Source organism: Lygodium microphyllum, chromosome 27 (genome assembly GCF_053477565.2).
Source record: "Lygodium microphyllum isolate KBCC chromosome 27, Lygodium_microphyllum_v1.1.10, whole genome shotgun sequence".
NCBI lineage: Eukaryota > Viridiplantae > Streptophyta > Polypodiopsida > Schizaeales > Lygodiaceae > Lygodium > Lygodium microphyllum.
Genome location: NC_141161.1, coordinates 24,658,170 through 24,679,349, shown reverse-complemented (window position 1 = coordinate 24,679,349; position 21,180 = coordinate 24,658,170). Strand labels below are relative to the sequence as shown.

At 41.4% G+C, this 21,180-nt stretch overlaps 1 protein-coding gene across 1 annotated transcript; it reads left to right on the top strand.

Annotated features, from left to right (window-relative positions):
- Nucleotides 1-474: 474 nt before the first annotated feature.
- Nucleotides 475-6,288, top strand: LOC148012140 (putative serine/threonine-protein kinase At1g01540). Its single transcript, XM_087669811.1, has 8 exons — nt 475-652; nt 1,683-3,192; nt 3,530-3,634; nt 3,770-3,892; nt 4,403-4,573; nt 4,670-4,799; nt 4,918-5,127; nt 5,590-6,288. Exons 2-8 carry the CDS (start codon nt 2,393-2,395, stop codon nt 5,833-5,835), a joined length of 1,785 nt encoding a protein of 594 aa, XP_087525937.1. The 5' UTR covers nt 475-652; nt 1,683-2,392; the 3' UTR covers nt 5,836-6,288.
- The last annotated feature ends 14,892 nt before the right edge of the window (nt 6,289-21,180 follow it).

Genomic DNA, 21,180 nt, shown 5'->3' with positions numbered 1-21,180 from the left:
CTCCCATTGGCATGATGGGGTGGTGGGTGAGGGGTTAAGAGATGAAAGAGTTACTAGGAGCTCTCACCCAACACTTAACCTCACCAAAATTTGTTGTTTTTTTCCAACATGATGCTGACATCATTATGGTGTTTATAAAGGGTCTAAGTCAGAATCAATGCATTGTAATTATATTATGATATAAATTAAGGGAGGAAATGACAAAATATAATCGTGACTAATTCACTATAAGTTTAATTACATGGTATAAATTAAGGAAGGAAAGAACAAAATTGAGGGGAGGGGACAAGAAGATTTTGCGATTATCAGAGAATGTTTTTCATGATTTTAAATCATTTAAAATATGGGTATGGGGGTTTTCAATTTTAAATAATTTTAAAATATGGTTATGGGGTTTTTTTAATAGAAAGAAAATTATTTTGCGAGTGGAGTGAACGATGGAATCCTGCAAGAACATCCCAGCTAACTAAAAGAATGAATAAAAGAAAAGAAACAGCAGAGAGGTAGTCGATCGATTGGAAGGTCGTTGGGTCTCTGTTTCTTTCGATTTTGGGTTTTCTGAGAAGAAGACAGCCCTTCTTCTTCCTCCCCTGTTTCCTGCAGCTACCGCCGCTTCCTCTGTCATTTTATAATCCCTGCTGCATCAAAATTGGTATGATTTTAGCCAGCTTCTTGATCACCCACTAATCTGTTTGAAGGCATCTATCGGATTGAATTATCAATGCTCTCTTCCATAGCGCTAGAAGTAATTCAGTCTGAGAGAGAGAAGCATTTGCTGGATGAATCTCTGCCCTTTAACGGTACTAATTCAATCTGTTTGAAGGCATCAATCGGATTGGATTATCATTTTCTCTTCAGTGGAGGTAGAAGTAAATCGATGTGAGATATAAGCATTTGCTGGATTAATGATTTTCCCTCCAATAGGAGCTAGAACTGATTGAAATGTGTGTGAGAGAAGCATTTGCTGGCTTTAATGGTACTAATTCATTCAACCTCAACATGTACTATTTCGAAGCATATACACTCCTGCCTTTTATAGTACTTCAATCAACATCAGCATGTACTTTTCAGTAATTTCACAAGCACAGTAGCATCTCTCTCTCTCTCTCTCTCTCTCTCTCTCTCTGCCTCTGCCTCTTCCTCTGCCTCTGCCTCTGCATATTAAGGACAGTTAATTTTCAAGCTGGGGGCTGCCTATTGGTGGCTCACTCTTCTGCATTCACACCTTGATCTTCATATAATTGGGTGTACCCGTTATGATTCATTATGTCTCCTCTTAAGGTTATCAACCTGCTGCCAATACTGCATATTAACATCTGTGTGCAACCAGCTCAGGTTGCATGGAATCAAACTGTTCAAGCTTGGATGCACCTTTTAGATGTAAAATTCAAAGGTAAATGATGCTGTAATAAGAGATGCGATTTCTAAGGAGATTGCCTTTAATAAGAGATGCAATTTCTAATGCGATTGCCTTTATCGTGCTGTTCAATGAGAGATGCAATTTCGAATGCGATTACCTTTCTGTGGAGGCCCAATATTTGGCAGTGCTTGAACTGACAGGGTTCTTTTCTTTTCAATAGATCAGCATAGTATCAGAAACCAATATGCAGGAAAAGTAAATCCTCTGACTGATTTTTTAAATTTTCATCTGACTCAAGAATTATGACAATGGGACCTTGCAGCTGAGGAGGTGAGGCTTTGACACAGAAGGAAGGCTGCAGCAGAACATGCTTGCAAGAGGAAGAAGGACGAAGAAGAAGAAGAAGAAGAAGAAGAAGAAGAAGCTCTTAAGAAAGGGAAGAAGGACTATCTAAAGACAAGCAAGCAGGAAGTGAGAATTAGACCATCTGGAGCATAGTAGCATTGGGCGATGGCTACAAGGCACCCCTTTCTCCGTTCCCATTTCCCGTTTTTCATCGAATTGATAAGGAGGCCCACTCCCTCCTCCATGCCAGAGTAGCTTTTGCTAGCTGTCTGACACAGAAGAGCACCAATTTGTCTAGAATTTTGAGATTTCACAGATGCATTGATGATGTATATGCATGAGACAGTTCCGTAAGCACACATAAAACTGTATGTCTCTCTTCAGAGTTTCAAAGCAGACTGTCATAATCAGTTTCCTGTACCTTTGATTCGATCTGCATCTGACTGAGGGGAGTCAGACAGACAGACAGAGTATACCAATTTTGCTAGATTTTTGAGATTCACAGATGCATTGATGATGCATATGCATGAGCCAGTTCCATAGCCACACATAAAACTGTATGTCTCTCTTCCGACTTCCAAAGCAGATTGTCATTATCCCTCACCCGTACCTTTGATTCAATCGTCATCTGAGAGAGGGGAATCGGGCAGGCAGACAGTCTGAGCGATAGAAAGAGAAACCCACAGGATGGGTGCCGACAGTCCTACCCACGACAAGCTCTCTGCACGGACGAGCTTCTTTGGGCTCAAGCTTTATGTGGTGGTCGGCATTGCAGTTGGTGCGTTCATAGTATTCATGCTGGTCTGTCTGTCTATATGGCTAAACTCCAAGAAAAGAAGAAGACTACAGCAGTTGGCACAGCAGAAGGGACAGAAGCAACTTCTTCTTCTTCCTTCTTTCGAAGGCACCATCACACCTGAGACGTCCAAAGAGATAAAAGTAGACCGCACTACAATACCTGTTCCTCATCGTCTCACATTGGAACCATCCACCATATCTGATGACAAAAATATTGAGAAGAAGGAGGCCTTGTATGGATCTAGTCCTGTGCATGAAAGCACAAAGCCTAGCACGGATCCTTCTGAAGAAGCTGCATTAGGCACTGAAGAGAACACAAAACACAGCTCAACAACAAGCAGCACCCATGGAAGCAGCAGATACGATTCCAGTGGTAGCAGAGAGAAAGCATCTGTGGACATTGAGAAGAGGGGCAGTTATCACTCTCTTGACAGAGGGTCCGGTGCCAGCAGTTCCCGTTCGGGTGCTGAATCCTCCATTGCAGTCAGTTTGGCTTCTTCGCCACCACGAGCAGTCCCTGAAGTTTCACATTTGGGATGGGGCCATTGGTACACCCTGCGTGACCTCGAGGTTGCAACCAATTCCTTTTCTGATGCCAATGTCCTGGGTGAGGGTGGCTATGGCATTGTCTATCATGGCATCTTGCCTGATGACACTCGTATTGCAGTGAAGAATTTATTGAACAACAGGTTTCGCTCCATGTGCTTACAAGTCACTTGTGGGTTTCCGTATTTCAATTCATTGTTGCTTCTTGGCTGCCTTACTCAGATGGTAGTGCATAGTTTCAGTTCGTACACAGTTAGCAACAACATTCACTAGTAGAGTAATTAACCTGTAAAATTACATGTTGGTACACACATAATGGTCTACATGCATGCTCATAATCCATGATATCACTTTCCAAATACCTTTGCTGCACACTATTTAGTCTCCTATGTGGATTGTGATACATACCTTTAGTGTTATACAAAGTATTAGCTTCAAATGGTTGGATTGAAGCCTCAATGTCTCTCTCTTGTATTGTAGAGGACAAGCTGAAAGGGAATTCAAGGTGGAGGTGGAGGCAATAGGGCGTGTCCGACATAAGAATCTTGTCCGGCTGCTCGGATACTGCATGGAGGGGTCACAGAGGTATGATCAGTCCGTTTATTTTCCATTGCTGTATTAGTCACTAATGCTTTGAGGCTGCTCTTTAATCCAAGAGAGCAGCTAACAGATTTGGAATCAGGTGATACAGACAAGCACTTGTTTTCTTGTTCTTGTCAGGATGCTCGTGTACGAGTATATTGATAACGGGAATTTGGAACAGTGGCTGCATGGGCCATTAGGGGAGACTCAGCCCATGTCCTGGGATGTAAGAATGAAGATCATCATTGGGACTGCAAAAGGGTACATTCTTTGATTTGTTCAAATATTTCCTGGGTGGATTTTCCAATCTGTGCTCCTATCTAGCATCCACAATATGACCAGAGGAATTTTTCACTTATTCAAATCACAAAAGTTTTTGACATTTCCCTAGCATAGTGTTCAACATCATGAGCTTCTGCTTGAGCCACACTGCAATACCTGGCTGGTGCGCAGCTGGGGGCAGCCCCCACGCGGGGGCGGCAGTTCCCTGCACACCTAGCCAAGCAGTAAAGGCTCATGGTGCTGTCGTAATTTGCAATCATGTGGGAATTATACTGAAAATTTGGCTAAAACTTCCTGTGAATGGTTTAACCTTTGTTTATGAATATGTTCTCATGTGCATGGGTGTATGCCTGCCTGTGTGCACATGTGCAACTTCCCCACTCTCTGTTTTCACACTGTTTCTTACACATGTTGTGGTGGTAGCCTCTGTGATAGCATCATCTCTTCTAAATTAACTCAATCGGAGTATTGGTTTCACCACTTGATCAGGCTGGCTTATTTGCACGAGGGCTTGGAGCCGAAAGTCGTCCATCGTGATATTAAGTCTAGCAATATCTTGTTAGACAGTCAGTGGAATCCCAAGGTTTCTGATTTTGGACTTGCAAAGCTGTTGGGGGCAGGAAGCAGCCATGTTACTACAAGGGTTATGGGCACTTTTGGGTGAGTGAGCTTACTTGACTGCATGGTTCACCATCCTTACCTGCTCTTCCATATGTTTGTGCCTTATCCATTGGTCTGGGATGCACTTACTGGCAGGTATGTTGCTCCAGAATATGCCAGTACAGGGATGCTCAATCAGAAGAGTGATGTGTATAGCTATGGTGTCCTTCTGATGGAACTGATAACAGGGAGAGAGCCAGTAGATTATAGCAGGCCAGCAGGAGAAGTAAGCTTGATTGTGGCGGGATGAGTGCAATATTAACAGTGATAGAACTGATCATCTCTACTCAGGGCAACTGAAGGATTGATGGATTGTGCATGTTTCCTTGTCCTTTTGTTTGCAGGTAAATTTGGTGGAATGGTTGAAGATGATGGTAGGCAGCAGGCGGTCCGATGAGGTGGCCGATCCGAGGATGGAGACAAGGCCCTCATCCCGGTCGCTGAAGCGAATGTTGCTGGTGGCTCTGCGTTGTGTCGATCCGGATGCTCAGAAGCGACCTGAGATGGGCCATGTTGTGCATATGCTCGAGGCAGATGACAATCCATTCCGTGAGGTAAGAAAGTTGCTCGTGACAAACAGTCTTCATGGCCAGCCTTAGAATACACAGCACTCTCCCTCAGTGAATTGTATAATGTCCATGTGCTGGGTCTGGTAAAAAATTTACACAATCCTTCATAATCTTCAATGGTTCATGCATGAGAGTATCTCTCCCAAGGAGGCTAACTCCTAAGGGTTCAGGTTTGGCACATGTAAGAAGACAAGTGTTGCCTCCTTGTCTATTGGGGCTTCTAGCTGAAGAGCCTTCCCCACCCTTTAGATCAGTGATAAATTGCTCTTGCCTTCTTAGATTGCCTCACATTGAAGCCCTAACTTCCTCCTTCTTATTGATGTATTGAGGCAAAGGATCAACCATAATTTGCTCTTGCTTTCTTGGATTGCTTGGCATTGAAGCCCTAACTTCCTCTCTTTCCTATTGATGTAAGTGACACTTCATTGCTTTCTCTTTTGTGTGAAGGAACGCAAGAGTTCTAGGGTGCCTACTCGAACTAACAGCAATCCCCTTCACCTACAAACAATCCTAAGAAGCCAGGGAATCTCCATGGATAACGACACCTTCACAACATCTCAAAGAGAAACATCGAGCCAAAGAGCACTTGTTCAAGATGGTTCAAGGAGAGCCATGTCCGATGATAGTGATATAGATAATGTAGCATCTACTGCTGATCGAAGAGCAAGGTTATGGAGAAGGTATGAAAGCTAGGATAACGTTTGATTCCATGTGGTGAGGAGGTTGTATAGCCAATTTTTCAAACAAAGGGAGAGTTGTTAAGATTTGTGTCATGGGAAGAGTGTTTTGTGCCCCAATAAATAAGGCGTCCTGTATATATCACTTGGAAAGACCATGAAAAGATTAACAATTACTATGGTGTGCAAAACAAGCATGATTGGATGCATTCTTTTTCTCCTTGTACACATACATCTAGGGTGATCAATGTGATCAGCAGTATGGCCAAAATGGAAGATGCTACTCTCTTTACATCCATTCAAGAATTTCTAGAATCTATGGAGCCATGATCCATCATCTATAGTGGGATCTAGCTAAAATGTTTTAAGACCATTGTTTGGCATGCACTTCATAAGCCTCTCAAGCCAGTGCCCTAAGGTGATAACCTCACACTTCAAAAAGAGCAATATCAAAGAAAGAACCATACAAAAGGGGTAAATGTCACTTATAGCCATGAACACAAAATGCTCTTTAATATAGATCACTTTCATATCAAATTAATAATGCAAAAATTGTTAATTGTAGATGTTTAAAAACCTTATACCAACCTCAAAATTTCAAACCGTGAAGGACAAAATATATGAGCTTGATAACTTTTTATATTTCATTAAGCAAAAAAAAATTGAGAAGTTAAAAGCCTTTTACCAATCTCAAACATGCAAATATTATATGACCTAGCACATCTCTATCAGTTTTAAAAATGATAGATGACATGTCTTCACTTAATGCCACGTATTGTTGTAACCAAATTAATTAGGCTTATGTGAAACCTAAAATTTAGTTTGATTGATCTAAATTCAATCATATTTAAAATAAACTAAGCATAAGTGTGTATGGAATGAACATTTTAATTATCATGTATAGATGAGCTATATCTGCAATGTCGTTACATACCTTATCTCAAAAGTTATGTGTTTGTGTGTGTTTTATCCCAAATAAAATCTAGATCACCCTATTGTTGTAATCACTATATCCCTTGAATGTAGCCAATTAGTTGTAGATAGCATGGAACAAGACAAACGTTGAGCTTATATGGAGAGTGTTGAGCTATTAACTCTATCTAATTTCCCTTTATTATTAATACTTGCATCAATTTATAGGACCTCAATGGAACATAAAAATGACCTTAATGGATGGGAAAATATCCTCAAGAGAAATAGAAACTTGGATGTTTGTTTGGGCTAGGCCATGGAGAAGTCTTAGTCTAATACAAAGCTTTTTCGCCAATTGGGCAACCAACATGGACTTGTCAAACTTGGATGTTTGTTTGGGCTAGACCATTGAGAAGTCTTGGTCAAATACAAAGCTTTTTCCCCAATTTGGCAACCAACATGGACTTGTCAAGGAGGTGTTATCCCCATCCTTGAAGAGGCATCTAATCTAGAAGAGATCTTCACTTGGGCAAGAAATGGATAGAACTCTTTTTTAATGTTGATTTATGTTCTTTTTGGTCAAAATATCATCTCATCCTCCATACATACTATGATTAACACAATGATAGTTTAATTCAATTTTGGTGGTTTCTTCGTGTAAAGACACGGATCCATAGCACTCCTGATGTAGCCCTATGACTGCATAAAGGCATCAAACTTATGATACCACTCCCTAGGTGCCTGTTTCAAGCCATAAAGTCTTTTCTTCAATTTGCACACTAGGTGCTCCCTGCTAGGTTCTGCAAAGCCCTTAGGCTGCTCCATATAAATCTCATCATGCAAGTCCCCATGTAAGAAAGCTGTCTTGACATCCGCCTGGTATAAATCCAAGTCAAGCTGAGCAACCAAAGCCATGACTAAACGCAGGGTGGTTATCTTAACCACAGGAGAAAAGACCTCATCAAAGTCCACACCATGCTCTTGCTTAAAACCCTTTGCTACCAATCTAGCCTTGTATACCGGCTTGGGGTGTCCAGGGGTACTTTTCAACTTGTACACCCACTTGCATGGCAAAGCCTTCTTGCCCGTAGGCAAGGAAACCTAATCCCAAGTGTCATTCTTATGCAAGGAGTCTATCTCAGACTGCATAGCCCTCTCCCAGGAGTGATTGTCACCCCTGCGCATAGCCTCATCATAGGTGAAAGGCTCTCTTGCATCTGTAACCAAGACATAATGCATCAAGGGCTGAAATCTATCAAGTGGACGTCTGTCTCTAGTAGACCGTCTCACGGCAGGCTCTGATGCCTGCCCAGCTGCATGTCCAACACCCTGACCATGAGCATCTGCTGCAGTTGTAGGCTGTCCAACTGGTTGTGTGGGAGCTCTCAGCTCCTCCTGAAATATGACCCTGCGGATCTCAACAACTCTCTCAAGCTGCCGATGCATCTTGTCTTCATGGAAGACTACATCATGATTGCGGATGACTTTCCACGCTTGTGGATCCCAGAGATGGTAACCCATCTCGCTTGCATCCCCATAACCAAGGAAAATGCATTTGACACTCTTAGGATCCAGCTTACTTCTCTTGTCCCTGGGCACATGGCAAAATGCCTCACATCCAAAGACACGGAGATGCGCATAAGAGGGAGGTTTTCTAGTCCATACCTCCTGTGCAACCTGGAAATCCAAATCACTAGAAGGTGATCTGTCTATGATATGCACAGCTATACTAACTGCCTCAGCCCAAAAGCTTTGTGGTAGGCCTGCATGGCTAAGCATACTGCATACACGCTCTTGGATGGTTCTATTCATCCACTCAACCAAACCATTCTGGGGGGGGGTGTAGGGGGCGATCAACTGACGCTTAATACCCCTCTCATCACATAACTGCTCAAAAGCACGTCAGACATACTCACCCCCATTATCTATCCTTAGGCATTTTAGCCTATACCCAAACTGGTTCTCAACCAATGTAAGCCATCTCTGAAACATAGCCAAGACATCGAATTTCAGCTTAATGGAATAAGCCCAAACTTTCCTTGAAAAATCATCTATGAAAGTAACAAAATACTTGGCACCACCTATAGACTGACAAGGCATGGGCCCACAGACATCCGAATGTACCAATGCCAAAGGCTCACTCATGTGTGGCCTACCAGACTTCTTATGTGTAGACCTAGTCTGCCTGCCATAAAGACAATGCTCACATGAATCAAAACATGCATAATCAAGGGGTGGTAAGTACTGCAAACCAGAAAGCATTTTCATTCCCTTCAAAGACATATGGCCCAAACGGACATGCCAAAGAGATACATGTGGAGTAGAACCCACAAACAAAACATGATCAAGGGAAGAAGCGGATACAATCAAGGGATAGAGGCTGCCAGCCTTGGTACCTCTCACAATCACAAGTCTGCCCTGAGTGATCTTCCATGCAAAGTCTCCAAAAGATACATGATAACCTGCGTCATTAAGCTGTCCAGCTGACATGAGACTGCGGGTCAAAGCAGGTACATGACGTATATCCTACATAACAAAACTGTTGCCAGAAGGAAACTGCAGCCTAACATCACCAATGCCCACAATATCAAGAGAGCTGTCATCACCCAAGCACACAGAGCCCGAAACAGTACGGTATGAATGAAACCACTCTCGCAAGGTGTCACATGAAAGGACACATGAAAGGACGCATCTGAGTCCAAGAGCCAACACTGTGCATACATAGAGTGTATCTTTGTCATCTGCGAAGCACTAGAAGAAGCTGCAAGGATATAATCATCATCAATATCCTCGCGTTGCATACCATTGATCTCTTCAATGTTAACACTGGACTTTGAAGGCACTATGCTACGATCAGAAGACTTATCCTGCACTTTGTCTTTCCCCTTATATTTGCACCTTTCATTGCGCAGTTCATGGCATTGTGGCCTAATATGGCCCTTTTTCCCACACTGGTGACAAGTAGCATCTACATTCCTGCCATGGGATTTGCTACGTGACTTCCCATGAGACTTGGACCGAGATTTTTGAGAATCCCGTCCACGGCCACTGCCACTGCCATGCTTTCCATATCCATCATTCCTGCCTCTAACTATCATAGCATGCGACACACGAGGCATCCAAATTCTTACGGTTAACCTCTTCCTACAGAAGAGCACTCTCAACAACATTAGATAATTTCAAGGTAGCAGTAGAGACACATAATGCAGTTCGGAATACATCCCATGACTCATTAAGAGTACCAAGCAAGAAAAGAGGAGTGACATCCTCTGCAAAAGTGATGTCCTGCGAAGTCAAGTTCTTGAGTATAGCATGGAACTAGCTCAAGTGCGCAAACATAGTCACATTCTCCTTCATGCGCAGATCCATAAGCTGCTTCAGCCAATGCATCTGACTCGCTGGACTTTTCTTGTCATAGAGATTCTTGATTTTATCCCACAACTGCCATGCACTCTGTTCTTCCTCAAATACATTGTAATGAACCTGTTCTGTGAGAGATAATATAATAGTGGAATTGCATAACTCATCAAGCTCAAGCCATTCCTCATCTGGCATAGTTACAGGCGGATGCCCGCTCAACCTCAATGGTTTGATCTGCGATTTTTGCACCAACACCTGCCAAATCTAGCTCTTTCAATAAGAGTAATCGTACCATCAAGCTTAGTGATGTTGAAAATAGCATGATCAAGACGAACTCGCCATAATGCAGGTTGTAAGACTACAGACAGTTTAAAACTACTTGCTGTTTACTGCAAAAAATGACCCCAAAAATCACCAAAATCGAGAGAAAAATGGCGAGGAAAGTGTAATCAAAGCTACTGCCCACCAAATACTAGTGAAAGTACATCATTTCAGAATATTTCAGTATTAAAAATCCATGTCAATTCGGAGTTGTATGCTTGCTGTAATAAATGACAGCAAGGTACTGTGAGAGTCAATTGCTGACCAAATCACGGCACCAAGTCAATAAATGATAGCCAAGACATGACCAACCATAAACGGGCATAAATCAGCACCAAACAATCATCATCAAGACCCTGAGCAAACACCCAAACATGTCACCAAAGCATCCGTCAGTGAGTAGGTATACCCCCTGGACAGTAGAGCAAAGTATACATAACACTGGCAAGACTTGTCACCAATAGGTGTATGCTCACTAGAGTGCAAAGCCCAGGCTCAGGTCAAAAGCAATTCCAAGATATCAGTGCATGAACCATGCAACATGTAAGTGTAAGAGATCCCAAAGTCTCAAGTATCTGCAAAATGCTCAAATAGTATAAACCTCCTGCTCAATGTCGGTCAAGCATACAAGATGCTCCCACTGGCACAAAAAGGCGGATAAATGAGCTCAATAGCTCAAGCAAACCAAGTCAAAGTACCAAAGACAGGTAACCAAGACAATGCCTCAATAGCATCCAAGGTCGTAATGGAAAAAGCCAAGTCGTAACGGAAAAATCCAAGTCAATGTCCAACTGCTCAAGGGAATACTCAAATGAATGTCGAGACGAGCTCAAACAACTGCCATCCACAGCCAAAGCATAAAGCATTCACCAAGACATCATAACCCATACTAGGTAGCCTAGGTATAAACCATGCCATAGATGCAATGCCAGCTGCAAAGAAGTGACAGTCAAACCCAAATCGAGCTCTAATCTCAGCTCAAAAGCATTCTGGAGCATAAACAAGACGTGGCATAGTCCAAATACATCATGACATCATACCGAGTAGCCGGGAGCACCCCGTGACCAATAGGAATAACCCAACTGTAGCATAAATAGCTTCATCCTTCAAGTTTCCAGTAGCATATAACCTCTGTAAACTGAGCGAATCAGTGCTCAATGCAAGCTCAAATCCATAGGCAAACCATAGGCATACATTCCCGTATGTATAGGCACCAACCGGGCATAATCAGGCATCAAATGCCAAGACCTGTAAGCATAAAATTGAAGTAACAGGTGGTTGCCCTGTTTTGGACAGATCTAGGATTGTTCAAGATAGTCAATGGCTGAGCTAAATCAGCTCCAAATGCATCTCATATAAGAGGCATAACATCCACAAGTGATCCGGTATCAATAGACATCATTAGAAGCATGACATAAGCCATAGGCATACAAATACATGATATCTCACACTTGAAATCTGTTGCAGAATATTATGTCATCAAAATTTGGCAAATCTGATATCATCATCGCGTCCGGAGCATGCCAAAACCCCAACTTAGACTCTTACCTTGCCTGAATCGAGTTCCAAATGCCCAAGATATGACAAAAAGAGTGATTTTTGGGCCAGATTTTGAAACAGGCGCAAAAAAAACGTGAGCTGGCTGGGGGGTCTACTGTCCCACGTGTCAATGATGGGGCCCAAAGGGGGCACAAATGGGGGCCAAAGAAGGCCTACACCAAGCCTCAGCAAGCCTTGATAGGCTGGAAGCAAGATCCAGGTGAAGGAAGCTCCAAGACATGTGAGCTATGGCTGCCCACAACCTGTGAAAACCCTGTTTACCTAGACCAGTGGACTGAGATAAATCTCTGAAATAATGAAGCAATACCTCAATGGCAATGCCCTGATGGTGCCTCAATAGGCCAGAAAGAAGCTTGGGAAGCCGGGGAGTGACGGGAGCTCAAGAGAATGAGCTATGGCTGTCGGGAAGGAGACCCAATGCAAGTGGGGAGTCGATGGGAAGCTGAGAATGCCACGAGCCAAGCTCAAGAGTCAGGAAGCCAAGCTCTGATACCAGTTGAAAGGTGAGAAGGATTGAAGCTTGCACTCGAGAGCTATGGCGGGAGAGCAACAGCAAGCAAAAGAGAGACAAGAAATGGGAACTCCAACAGTCACAATATGTGACCAGGCCTTCCTTTATTCAAACTATCACTAAAAGAATATAGAATAAAGTGACGACAGCGGGTGCCTGCCACCTACAGTGTCCAGTGGCGGTGACTGTCAATGTAGTAATACATGGGGGGCTAGGCGGAGGCACCTTTACCCCCAACACAATGTTAGGGGTGATATGGTGCAACATGCCCCAAGGTGGTAGGTTTAGCAAGCAAGCTCAAGTTGTCCTACCCTTGATATTTCCTAGAGTGTGAAATGGGGAAGAGGCTAGGGAGTTAGAGATGGAGCCAATCAACCAAGGCTACCAAGCGTCTCGAACTTGATTACACCTAAGTGTGATGTTCTTATGTACACCTAATCTAAAGGTGGAGCATTTTCTTTGTTTTATTTTCCCTTTTTCCTTTATCTTTAAAGAGGAGGAAGTGGGCATAGTGATTAAGAGAGATGGACCTCACTCATTAAATATTCTTTTGACTTATGACCTCATTGCCTATTATATGGAGGCAACTTTATGCCATAAGTAGGTAGAAATGTTGCACAAGAATGAGCCAAGCTATAGAGCTATGTCAATTCTAGCATTGATGCAAAAAATATAGTTAGTGTATTGCTTCATATAGCGATTGACTTGGTCAAAGTATGATGATAAAAACAATAATATCTACGTATAGTGATGAAAGAGAAATCTAGTTAATCACAGTGAAGGCTATGCCAAATGGATTCAATGATGCCACTAAGTCTTGAGATTGAAATAGGTAAACATTCTTTATTTCATTGGCATTAATGATACACATCACTAGGAATTTGAAGCTATTTTCTTTTTTGGATCATATGAAGGTCCATACCTCCTTGGATGGGGGCAACATTTTAGATCTACACCCTTTTACTTGAAGTCCCATAGAAAGTGAATCATGCATGGTCATTTGTGTTAGGATTTTGCATTGTCATGCCAATCGCTCTACATATGCTTTCTTTTTGTTGGGGAAAGGCCGACCTATTGATTTGATCTACTCACTTTCCAACAATGAGCACATATAGAAATTGGTAGCACCAACTTAAGAGTTAGTGGGATTACAAAGTCAAATGTATCATGTATGACTAGTCTAGCTTGTGAGGCTACAAACTCTTCAATGGCAGTTCCAAGCTCATTCCAAGACATCCACCCTCTTTTGGTGTCGGAAAATTGAGTGGAATTTCTTGAACATACTAGCTAGAAGACTTGAACATTACCGCGAGCTTCTAGACTCATTTAGGATCTAGCTAGGAAATTGGAAATGTGCTATTGATAAAGAAACTTAGCCACCAAATTATGCTTTGAGGTGTTTAGGGCACTCAAGGGATTAGACAATTGATGTTAGTAGTTCTCTTGTGGTTACTACAATTGGTGGTTTTTCCTCCCAAGTATCACTATAGATGGGTAGTGGTATAGTGACCCTTATGGATTCTATAGGTGGCTTTTATGCCATCTCAAAGTCTTGAGAGGTTAGAATAGAACTAAATATCCCTTACGCTAATCTGCCAACTATTAAATCCAACCATCCTAATATTGAGAACCATATCTTCCTTAGCATATCCATTTTTGTCTCATAGAAGAATCATATCAACGTTGCAAATAAGATCGTCTAATACCTTTTGTAGCTTGATATTTGAATCCTCAAAGTCGTCTTATTCTACTAGCTCTCTAGGAGTTTTTATGGCTTTGAAGTACTATTGTTATTGGATGGCCATGCGATGGCTTGTTACCTCTACTACTTCACTATATTCCTTTCATGCATAATTTATGCCGAACTTGTAAATCAAATCCTTACTCTTTATTGTAACTACTCTATCTCATCTCGTATTAATATCATTCTTTGGAAATCCCTTCCCACATCTTGAATTCCTTTGAGTACTTGTGCTAACTAATCTCATGAAATTTTTGCTTCCTAAACTTGTACTTATTAGTAGCTAAGCTATAGCTTGAGGGATTTGACCTACACTTGTTGCCCATAGATGTGTTGTTTATTCCTTGACAGTAGCTAAAATGTCATTGGATAAAGAAAGTGCTCACCATCATATTCCTTGTTAGTGAGCTCTTTCTTTATTCAATGGTCTTTTTCCTCTTGGTGTCCTAGTCAACTTGTCACCTTATATCCTTTGAAGGAGATCATCATAAAAGACTCTCTTGTGTTTACCCAAATTCAAAAAGTGAGTAGGATGTATGAATACAAGCTTGATTGATGTATGAATAAATATAAAGTCCAATGATAGTAATCCTAATCAACTAAGGATTACGCTACATTAAATTGTGCTCTAAAGATTGCATTGTTGGTGCTACCTCAAAGTTTAATCTTATTGATGCCTTTAGTAAGATGCTAATTCTACATGTTTAGAATATTTTTGTAGATGTCACCATCCTCATCCAATGGTCTTATGGCTAGGTAGAAGTCCCCCAATTACTATAGGTAGTTGCAATCTAGATTTCTTGCAATTTTCTACCAACCTTAATATCAAGAGATAAAAGCTAAATCTAGACTATCCTACTATTCAAGTTGTAGATCACATTGTAAACATTGCATGATGCATCAAACATAATCTAAGCAAGGGGAGTAGAGAATACACGGTAAAAAGTTTACACAATCCTTGATAATTTTCAATGGTTCATGCATGAGAGTATCTCTCCCAAGGAGGCTAACTTTTAAGGGTTCATGTTTGGCACATGTAAGAAGACAAGTGTTGCCTCCTTGTCTATTGGGGCTTCTAGCTGAAGAGCCTTCCCCACCCTTTAGATCAGTGATAAATTGCTCTTGCCTTCTTAGATTGCCTCACATTGAAGCCCTAACTTCCTCCTTCTTATTGATGTATTGAGGCAAAGGATCAACCATAATTTGCTCTTGCTTTCTTGGATTGCTTGGCATTGAAGCCCTAACTTCCTCTCTTTCCTATTGATGTAAGTGACACTTCATTGCTTTCTCTTTTGTGTGAAGGAACGCAAGAGTTCTAGGGTGCCTACTCGAACTAACAGCAATCCCCTTCACCTACAAACAATCCTAAGAAGCCAGGGAATCTCCATGGATAACGACACCTTCACAACATCTCAAAGAGAGACATCGAGCCAAAGAGCACTTGTTCAAGATGGTTCAAGGAGAGCCATGTCCGATGATAGTGATATAGATAATGTAGCATCTACTGCTGATCGAAGAGAAAGGTTATGGAGAAGGTATGAAAGCTAGGATAACGTTTGATTCCATGTGGTGAGGAGGTTGTATAGCCAATTTTTCAAACAAAGGGAGAGTTGTTAAGATTTGTGTCATGGGAAGAGTGTTTTGTGCCCCAATAAATAAGGAGTCCTATATATATCACTTGGAAAGACCATGAAAAGATTAACAATTACTATGGTGTGCAAAACAAGCATGATTGGATGCATTCTTTTTCTCCTTGTACACATATATCTAGGGTGATCAATGTGATCAGTAGTATGGCCAAAATGGAAGATGATACTCTCTTTACATCCATTCAAGAATTTCTAGAATCTATGGAGCCATGATCCATCATCTATAGTGGGATCTAGCTAAAATGTTTTAAGACCATTGTTTGGCATGCACTTCATAAGCCTCTCAAGCCAGTGCCCTAAGGTGATAACCTCACACTTCAAAAAGAGCAATATCAAAGAAAGAACCATACAAAAGGGGTAAATGTCACTTATAGCCATGCACACAAAATTCTCTTTAATATAGATCACTTTCATATCAAATTAATAATGCAAAAATTGTTAATTATAGATGTTTAAAAATCTTATACCAACCTCAAAATTTCAAACCGTGAAGGAAAAAATATATGAGCTTGATAACTTTTTATATTTCATTAAGCAAAAAATTTTGAGAAGTCAAAAGCCTTTTACCAATCTCAAACATGCAAATATTATATGACCTAGCACATCTCTATCAGTTTTAAAAATGATAGATGACATGTCTTCACTTAATGCCATGTATTGTTTTAACCAAATTAATTAGGCTTATGTGAAACCTAAAATATAGTTTGATTTATCTAAATTCAATCATATTTAAAATAAACTAAGCATAAGTGTGTATGAAATGAACATTTTAATCATCATGTATAGATGAGCTATATCAATGTCGTTACAGACCTTATCTCAAACCCATCTCAAAAGTAATGTGTTTGTGTGTGTTTTATCCCAAAGAAAATCTAGATCACCCTTTTGTTGTAATCACAATATCCCTGGAATGTAGCCAATTAGTTGTAGATAGCATGGAACAAGACAAACATTGAGCTAATATGGAGAGTGTTGAGCTATTGACTCTATCTAATTTCCCTTTATTCTTAATACTTGCATCAATTTATAGGACCTTAATGGAACATAAAATGACCTTAATGGATGGGAAAAGATCCTCAAGAGAAATAGAAACTTGGATGTTTGTTTGGGCTAGACCATGGAGAAGTCTTAGTCTAATACAAAGCTTTTTCTCCAATTGGGCAACCAACATGGACTTGTCAAACTTGGATGTTTGTTTGGGCTAGACCATGGAGAAGTCTTGGTCAAATACAAAGCTTTTTCCCCAATTTGGCAACCAACATGGACTTGTCAAGGAGGTGTTATCCCCATCCTTGAAGAGGCACCTAATCTAGAATATATCTTCTCTTGGGAAAGAAATGGATAGAACTTTTTTTTAATGTTGATTTATCTTCATTTTGGTCAAAATATCATCTCATCCTCCATCCATTCTATGATTAACACAATGATAGTTTAATTCAATTTTGGTAGAGGATGATGCACTTAGTGGGTTCCATGCTAGGAATCATTTGGCCACCAATTTTGAACATGCTCCCACAAGCATAGATGCAAAATTATATTGGGTATCTCCTACCTAAAGCTTGGGAAAAAATATTTGTCATGGCTCCCATAAGCATAAATGTAGAATTATATTGGGTGTCACTTGGAAAAAATATTTGTCATGGCTAAACTCACTATTTGGTCTACTAGCATTGCTAGGGCATGCTTAGGTTGATGTTTTTGTCCTTTTTTTCTTGAAGAGAAAATTTACCCCTTACTTGCAAGCAATGGTTGACGATCCAACATTTCTCTCATTTTTGAGGGGTCATTTGTGTGAGTATTTTTTCTTTTCCACCCTTTTCTCTAGCCCATAACTAACACCTTTGTTATTTTAGTGCAAATCCCTTATTACTTGTTATTAAAGGTACCATCCTTTAGCATGCATAATAGATGAGGAATTCAAGGGAGTTGACCTGAAGGTTTGATAAAACCATAATGGGTGGAGAGGATAGCTCCACATGAAATTATGATTGTGAGTGGTTGTAGTTATGGTGCTTCAAGTCTTCCCAATTATTCTTGCAAATACACATGTGCTCCCTAGGGTTGTGAATAAACTTATTGTGTAAGATGTGTGCATGGTTAGGTGTGCGATTGGGAGATGGTCTAATGCCAAATGATCTAAGGCTTCCTAGGTGTATCCCACACTTGAGGGCTTAATCAATGTTAGGGGTGATATGGTGCAACATGCCCCAAGGTGGTAGGTTTAGCAAGCAAGCTCAAGTTGTCCTACCCTTGATATTTCCTAGAGTGTGAAATGGGGAAGAGGCTAGGGAGTTAGAAATGGAGCCAATCGACCAAGGCTACCAAGCGTCTCGAACTTGATTACACCTGAGTGTGATGTTCTTATGTACACCTAATCGAAAGGTGGAGCATTTTCTTTGTTTTATTTTCCCTTTTTCCTTTATCTTTAAAGAGGAGGAAGTGGGCATAGTGATTAAGAGAGATAGGCCTCACTCAATAAATATTCTTTGACTTATGACCTCATTGCCTATTATATGTAGGCAACTTTATGCCATAAGTAGGTAGGAATGTTGCACAAGAATGAGCCAAGCTATAAAGCTATGGTCAATTCCAATATTGATGCAAAAAATACAGTTATTGTATTGCTTTATATAGCAATGGACTTGGTCAAAGTATGATGATAAAAACAATAATAGCTACGTATAGTGATGAAAGAGAAATCTAGTTAATCGTAGTGAAGGCTATGCCAAATGCATTCCATGATGCCACTAAGTCTTGAGATTGAAATAGGTAAACATTCTTTATTTCATTGGCATTAATGATACATATCACTGGGAATTTGAAGTTATTTTCTTTTTTGGATCATATGAAGGTCCATGCCTCCTTGGATGGGGGCAACATTTTAGATCTGCTCCCTTTTACTTGAAGTCCCATAGAAAGTGAATCATGCATGGTCATTTGTGTTAGGATTTTGCATTATCATGCCAATTGCTCTACATATGCTTTCTTTTTGTTGGGGAAAGGCCTCCTTATGGATTTGATCTACTCAATTTCCAACAATGAGCACATATAGAAATTGGTAGCACCAACTTAAGAGTTGGTGGGATCACAAAGTCAAATGTGTCATGTATGACTAGTCTAGCTTGTGAGGCTACAAACTCCTCGATGGCAGTTCCAAGCTCGTTCCAAGACTTCCACCCTCTTTTGGTATTGGAAAAGTGAGTGGAATTTCTTGAACATACTAGCTAGAAGACTTGAACATTACCGCGGGCTTCTTGACTCATTTAGTATCTAGCTAGGAAATTGGAAATGTGCTATTGACAAAGAAACTTAGCCACCAAATTATGCTTTGAGGTGTTTAGGGCCCTCAAGGGATTAGACAATTGATGTTAGTAGTTCTCTTGTGGTTACAACAATTGGTGGTTTGTCCTCCCAAGTATCACTATTCTTCGAGTTTTCGAAACATGGAAATTGCCTATTGTGAGATCGAGGAGTAGGAAAGAGGAAGGGGAGAAGAAGGAGAAGACTTGTAGCTAGGCATGGAGAAAGGCAAATGAGGAACTCGATTGCAAGTCACTAAGCATTTTGACCCCGCCCCACAATTTGGCTCATATGGGGCTTTGTCTTTACACTCAATCCTAGAGGGCTATGGACCCCTTGATTTGCCCTTGAGGTTGTGTTGACCATATAGGCCTTGATTTCTATCATTCGCCCAACCTTGACCATGTTCTTCACCATTAGGCCATGATCAACAAGGTTTAGATGTTTAAGCCTTGGATTGCTTATTGTGTAGTCCACGAGCACGAGTGATAAGCCAATTAGACCTCAAGCCTTGCTGCTCGGCCCAAGAGGGCAGCGATTATTTCCATTCATCCCTTGTGCCTGCATTTCTAGTTCCTCAGATAATTTAGGCTGTGCGCAGATCAAGTGGCCTTTCTAAGCCATGGATAATGTACTAGACCCCATAGGGGATCATGGACGTATACAAATGGGCCAACAAGGCTTTGACAAAAGCTTATTTGGTTTATGCCATTAAATTTTTTCGTTAGGCCGTTCATGTTGGCTATCAAGGCTTGAATCAAAGCCTTTAGGCTTGAATCAAAGCCTTTAGGCTTGAACATTCTTCTTTCGGCCTCCTTAAGCCTATTGGCCACTGAGCCACTAAGGCTTGCTAAAAGCCTTTCAATAATAATAATAATAATAATATTATTATTATTATTATTATCTCTTCTCAACCGATAGTTCTCACTACCCTTCACGTCTCTTCACTCGGCCATCCTCTCTTCTTCTTGGCTAGCCGTCCTTCTCTTACCATACCTTACTCATCCGAGAGACCACCCCCCCCCCCCCCCCCCCCCATCGACCTCGACTCCAACGTCGTGCCATCCCATCGCCAGCATCACAATCACCAACCCATCATCACCGCCTCCTCTCCCACGCTCAACCGCACCACGGCCACCGCATGCCCGCTTAGCCGTGACGGCCACACGAGGAGCTGATCATGCGCCCCATGCCACCACCCTGATCTCCGCCACCCCCTCTCACCTCCAACTCCAGCTTTAGGGGTATTCGCCCACATGCGGTGGTATTGTTTTCTTAGGTCGTGCCCAACTGCACCTGGCTGTGGTATTGTTGAAGTCCTCCATGTGAGGTGGTATTCACCTCATATCCCATTGGATCCCACCCGTGCAACCAGCTCACAACACCCCCCCCCCCCCCCCCAAACAAGAGCTTTCATAGCCATGTTGAAAAACCTAGATCAAAAGAACCTTAATTAATTTAATTTAGATAAGACTCATAACCACATTTGAGTGGTCACATCGGCTCTTTGGCCAGGTGCACACGCCCCCAAGATGCTCATAACCCACTCTCAATATTGGCTCGATCCACTCAACATCCCAACATGCTAAGTGCCATGCTATATCATGAACTTGAATGCTCACAATCCTCCTTGGCCGATTCAACTAAATTGTGGTTTTCTCTAGGCTTCTCTTTCCTTGGTGTTCTGGCTGTAATGTGACTTTTGGACCCTTGCTCTAAGCTTAGCTCAATTAGACTACATCAACCCAACCCAAGTAAGAGGTGCACGATAGATGCAACCGATCTTCCCCGAAAACAACACCAAGCCATCACAATCTCATGACTTGGCTTGTGGAAAGTCATTCTCAATGAAGCATACATGATTGGGTCCTTCTATGATTTCTCAAAGAGAAAAGCCATGGCCCTAGAATGCACAAATAAGTAACACAAGTAGTGCATGCCAAAATGTCCACCAAGTTGCATGGTGCTTCCCCCAACCTTGTTTGAGATCATAGGTTGAGCTCGCAT